We start from the raw sequence: 4,969 nt of genomic DNA, 5'->3' as shown, positions 1-4,969 counted from the left end.
AGGTGCCACACTGACCCCTCATCAGTGCTGAGGTGCCACACTGACCCCATCAGTGCTCAGGTGCCACACTGACCCCGTCACTGCTGAGGTGCCACACTGACCCCGTCAGTGCTCAGGTGCCACACTGACTCCGTTCAGCACCGTGGTGCCACACCGGTCCCAGCCCCACTGGCCCCGGTCTCCTGCCAATACGAGGGTGCCAAACCTCCCCCCCGCCCCCGGCCCCGCACCCACCGCATGATGGCACAGACGTCGCCGGCCAGGTTGCGGCGGCAGGCGGTGGAGGTGAGGTACTCCTGCGGGTTCAGCCGGTACGTGTCGATCATGAAGTTGCGGTAGGCCAGGTATCTGCGGGAGGGCAGGGGGGTGAGCGCTGGGCACGGCCCCGGGGGTGATAGGGGGTGGCATGGGGGGCCAGGGCTCACATTTCGGGGGTCTTGGATTTATTCTTGCCGTTGAAGAACTCGGGCAGGGCGCGGCGCTCGATGGCGTGGACGCTGCAAGAGGAGACGCTCGGGTGGGTGGCCTGGACACCCTCCTCATCCCCGCCCTCACCCTCAGCCAGCCCCGTACCTGTTGTAGTCGAACCAGGCGGCGTAGCTGGGGATGATGATGTGGTGGGTCTGCTCCGTCACGTTGTCCTCGTGCAGGTCGGGGTTCTTGGCCTGCTCCCCCTTGCTCCCAGTGCCGTTCTCCTCCTCGTCCTGCCCACAGACCAGCACAGCATGGGCAAGGGGGTCCTGGGCCCCCCTTCTGCGCCCTTTGTCATCCTCACCGAGAGCAAGATGAGGCCAATGGCCTGGGGCAAAGGTGCCTGCAGCCCCAGGGGTGAGGGGATGGCCAGAAAAGGGCCTTTTTGCACCCAGAAGAGGGGCAAGGAAAGAGGGATAAAGAGGTGACACCATCAAGCAATGGTGCTCCTTCCCTGGACTCACCTTGCCAGCTGTCTCCATGCTCTCATCTTCCTGCTCATCTGAAGGGAGGAGAGGGGTGGTTTTGGGCACTGCCAGGCCGGGGGTCCCGGGGCTCTGCCACGGTGCCTCACTCACCCAGGTCTGTCATGGTGCCCCCCTTCACGGGCGCTGACTCCGAGTCCTTCTTGGTGTTGACTGTGGTGGAGGGAATCAGCACTGAGCACCCCCAGGACACCCCCCACCCCACCCCAGTCCAGTTCACAAGGGGGGAACCTTGTGGGGGGCTTCTGGTCCTCACCCTGACCTGTTTTGGGCAGGGTGACCTCCTCCACGTTGGGGACGGGCGAGGGCTCGTCCATGTCCTTTGTCAGGTCCTCCTGCTCCTCCTCGCGGTGCCCGCGCTTGGATTTGTTGTAGGGGGTGGAAGGTCTGGGAAGGGAGAGACCCCCCCATGCCCAGTCACCACCACCCCAGAACCAGCCTCCCACAGCCTCTGTGGGGCCCAGACCCCCTCCCTGGACCGCCCCAGCTCACCCCTTCTTCGCATTCTTCTTCTTGGCCTCAGGGGTGGGTGACGGGGAGGGCGAGCGCTTCCGCTTCTTGTAGTTACCCCCCTTCTTGTCCCGCCGGTCCGAGTCGGGGCTGTTCACCTGGGAGGCACATGGGGGATGGCACTGGGTTCAGCTGGGTGGGACAAGACCCCCAGCACCTCCTCTACGGGGGGCTCTGCACCCACTCTGACCTCGTCCGTCAGCGTCTTGGCCGAGATCTTCTTCCTGCGGGTGACGGGGCTCTTCTCGTCCGTCACCTCGTAATCCTCCTCGTTCATCCACTCGTTGAAGGTGTCCGTGTCCAGGATCCACTTGGCATGGACCTGTTGGGCAGGTGTGGGGGTGTGTCAGGCGGGGGTGGGGAGGGGGCTGCAGCTGCTCCCCCAGCCCGGGGGACCCCCGTTACCTTCCGAGGCTTCTCCGGTGTCGGGGCGTCCTCCACGGACGCCTCGATCTCGCTGGCGGGGATCCAGGTGTCGTAGCTGCAGGTGAAGGACGGGGGTCAGAGTGGCACCCACAGCGATTCTGGGGGGCCAGGGGGCTCCCCAAAGTTTCAGCCCCCCCACCTGGGCCCTCTCACCTGTCTGGGTAGTAGCCCCAGTGCAGCAGCACCTGCTTGTCACGCTTCATGACCGGCCGGACCCACTCCTCTGTGGGAGACACGGGGGGGCTGGCACTGATCCTGCAGCCCCCCTGGAGCCTCCCGTGATCCCAGGCACAGCTCTGACCCCCCAACCCCTCCCTCACACCCACCTTCCTCCAGGTTCCCGGGGACAGGGCAGACAATGTGGGACGCGTTGCTCTTGTCCTCGGTCACGGTGCCCTGCGAGAGCCAGGGGTTGGATCCAGGGCTAAATACCAGGATGAGGTGTTGGATGAACCCCCCCCTCGTGCCCCCCACCCCAGTGCTGCCACCCACCTGGTGCCTCTTGACGATGTCCTTCAGCTTGCCCAGCAGTTTGGGCTCAATCTCCTGGTGCAGGAAGATGTTGGGCCGGGCCAGGCAGTTGTTCTGGGGGGTGGAGAGCAGACTGGTGAGGTTGGAGGGGGACAGGGGGGCCCGGGGGGGTCAGGGATGGGGCCTCTTACCTGCACCAGGGATTTCTCGATGGTCATGAACATCTCCACGTTGCGGTCCATCCGCGAGGGATTCTGGAAATCGAAACGCCGCCTTATTGGAAGAAAAGAGCGACTCTCATGAAAGCCACAGCTCAGGTCTCCTTGTCAGCATCCAAAATTTGGGGGGGTGGGGGTGGGACACGCGCCTGAACCCCATCAGGGGTCCGTGGAGGGGGGACACTGCCCAGCACGTGTTTGCTCTGGAGGTGGGAGCCCTACAACCAGCCCACCCCGTGCACCCCTGCCCGAGGCCACCCCAGGGTGTTCCCATGGAGGGGACCCCCACCCTTGCCCCTGGGACCCCCTCACGGCCCCCCAACCACCCAAGACCCCCGTCCCGATGGGTGCAGGTGGGTGCTCACCATCCTTGGTCGCTCTTGAATTTATAGGCCGCTGCCAGGATGTGGCACAGGGCTCCCCCCGCCTTGAAATCCAGGAAGCATTTGATCTGGAAGGGGAGGAGTTGGGTCAGGGGGGTGGTGGGGGAGCTGGGCAGGGTGTCACCCTCTTGTTGGGGTGACACCTCCTCATCACGGTGACACCCCCATGTGTGGGTGCCATCCCCTCGCTGAGGTCCCATCCCCAAGTCTGGGTGCCACTCCATCGGGGTGACACCCCTGTGTCAGGGCACCATCCCCTCATCCAGGTGCCTTGGGCTGGGATGGCCCCAGTCCCTGCAGGGCTGGGGCACTGTCCCCAGCTGGGGACCTGTCCCTGTGTGGGGACGCCGTCCCCAGGGCCATGGGGTGCTGTCCTGTGGTCCCAGGGGCAGCGTCCCCTGGTCCTTGGGGCACAGATGCTGCTTGGGGGCAGCTGCCAGCAGAACGGTGCCCCAGCGTCCCCAGGCACTGTCCCCGGGACACCGGGGCGTGTCCCTGACCAGGGCACTGTCCCAGGGCTGCTGTCCGTGGTCAGTGCTGTCCCCAGGTCACTGCAATGCTGAACGGGGTCACTGGGGCTTCGGGTGCTGTCCCCGCTCAGGCCCTTGTCCCCAGCTCACTGGGGCTCCGTCCCGGGCCCTGTCCCCAGGTCTTTGGGGTCTTGTACCCACGTCTTTCAGGCACTGTCCCTGCTCAGGACCTTGTCCCTGCCCATCAGGGCTTTGTCCCCAGCTTGCTGGGGCTGTCCCTGGGGACTGGGATGCTGTCCCCCGGGTACTGAGGGCTGGCCCTGGCTATCAGGGTGCTGTCCCCACATCTTTGGGTGCTGTCCCGAGCCAAGGTCCTTGTCCCCCCTTCATTGGAGCTTCCCCCCGGATATCCAGGACCCCGTCCCAGGGCCATCGGGGTCCATCCCTGCACCCTTTTGGGGCACCGTCCCCGCTCAGGGCCTTGTCCCCAGACCCCCGGGTGTCCCCCCCGCGTCCCCCCCATGCCCGGTGTCGGCGGCTCTCACCGGCAGCTTGGTGAGGGGCGCGTTACTGACGTGCTTCCCGAACACCTCCTCCTGGAACTGCAGCAGCTGCACCACCAGGCTCGACAGCGACTTGTTGGTGGGGGGCTCGGCCTGGATGTACTGCGGGGGCGAGGGGTCAGCGCGGCCGCGGGGCCCGGGGGCGGCGGTGGGTGTGGGGGGGGCGATGGCGGCGGCGCCGCCGTGACAGGCCGGGCCCGGCGCGGGGCGGCGGCGCTGCCCCATCGCACCCTCGCCCACCTACCTTCTTGTAGTTCTTGCCGAGCCAGAGCCGCACGTTGTCGAACTGGCTGACGGTGTCCGAGGCCTCGTAGTACTTGACGTTGGGGCCGCCGTCCTTCTTCCGCACCGCCATCTTGAGCGGGCCGGGCCGCGCCGCCTCCGCCCGCCCGCGGGCTCCCCCTGCGGGCCCCGCGCCGGTACCGCCGCTGCCGCCGCTCCCCCTGCCGGCCCCGCTCCGGTACCGCGGCCCTGTTCCGGTACCGCGGCCTTGTTCCGGTACCACGGCCCTGTTCCGGTATCACGGCCCTGTTCCGGTACCGCCAGCCCCGCTCCGGTACCGCGGCCCTGTTCCGGTATCACCGGCCCTGTTCCGGTACCGCGGCCCTGTTCCGGTACCACGGCCTTGTTCCGGTATCACCGGTCCTGTTCTGGTATCACGACCCTGTTCCGGTACTGCCGGTCCCGCTCTGGTACCGCGGCCCTGTTACGGTATCACGGCCCTGTTCCGGTACCGCGGCCCTGTTACGGTATCACGGCCCTGTTCCGGTACCACGGCCCTGTTCCGGTACCGCGGCCCTGTTCTGGTACTGCCAGTCCCGCTCCGGTACCGCCGGTCCTGTTCCGGTATCACGGCCCTGTTCCGGTACCGCGGCCTTGTTCCGGTACCACGGCCCTGTTCCGGTATCACGGCCTTGTTCCGGTATCACGGCCCTGTTCCGGTACCACGGCCCTGTTCCGGTATCACGGCCT

The 4,969-nt window shown here is 66.6% G+C and overlaps 1 protein-coding gene across 1 annotated transcript in view; it reads right to left on the bottom strand.

Annotated features, from left to right (window-relative positions):
* The window catches only part of SMARCC2 (SWI/SNF related, matrix associated, actin dependent regulator of chromatin subfamily c member 2), an 8,902-nt gene extending 4,517 nt beyond the window's left edge, over window positions 1-4,385 (bottom strand). The window contains exons 1-16 of the mRNA XM_017838648.1: window positions 4,242-4,385; window positions 3,980-4,099; window positions 2,947-3,032; window positions 2,555-2,636; window positions 2,385-2,477; window positions 2,219-2,288; window positions 2,046-2,115; window positions 1,872-1,947; window positions 1,657-1,788; window positions 1,449-1,564; window positions 1,219-1,343; window positions 1,050-1,109; window positions 936-973; window positions 574-704; window positions 426-497; window positions 235-348 (exon numbers count right to left, since the gene is read on the bottom strand). Coding sequence (XP_017694137.1) covers window positions 235-348; window positions 426-497; window positions 574-704; window positions 936-973; window positions 1,050-1,109; window positions 1,219-1,343; window positions 1,449-1,564; window positions 1,657-1,788; window positions 1,872-1,947; window positions 2,046-2,115; window positions 2,219-2,288; window positions 2,385-2,477; window positions 2,555-2,636; window positions 2,947-3,032; window positions 3,980-4,099; window positions 4,242-4,352 — 1,496 coding nt within the window. The 5' untranslated portion in view covers window positions 4,353-4,385. The remainder of the gene's footprint in view (window positions 1-234; window positions 349-425; window positions 498-573; window positions 705-935; window positions 974-1,049; window positions 1,110-1,218; window positions 1,344-1,448; window positions 1,565-1,656; window positions 1,789-1,871; window positions 1,948-2,045; window positions 2,116-2,218; window positions 2,289-2,384; window positions 2,478-2,554; window positions 2,637-2,946; window positions 3,033-3,979; window positions 4,100-4,241) is intronic.
* Window positions 4,386-4,969: the final 584 nt, after the last annotated feature.

The sequence above is a fragment of the Lepidothrix coronata genome, unplaced genomic scaffold (genome assembly GCF_001604755.1).
Source record: "Lepidothrix coronata isolate B3197 unplaced genomic scaffold, Lepidothrix_coronata-1.0 Scaffold352, whole genome shotgun sequence".
Lineage (NCBI taxonomy): Eukaryota > Metazoa > Chordata > Aves > Passeriformes > Pipridae > Lepidothrix > Lepidothrix coronata.
Note: the sequence above shows the minus strand (reverse complement) of the source record. Positions and strands in the feature narration are given on the sequence as shown.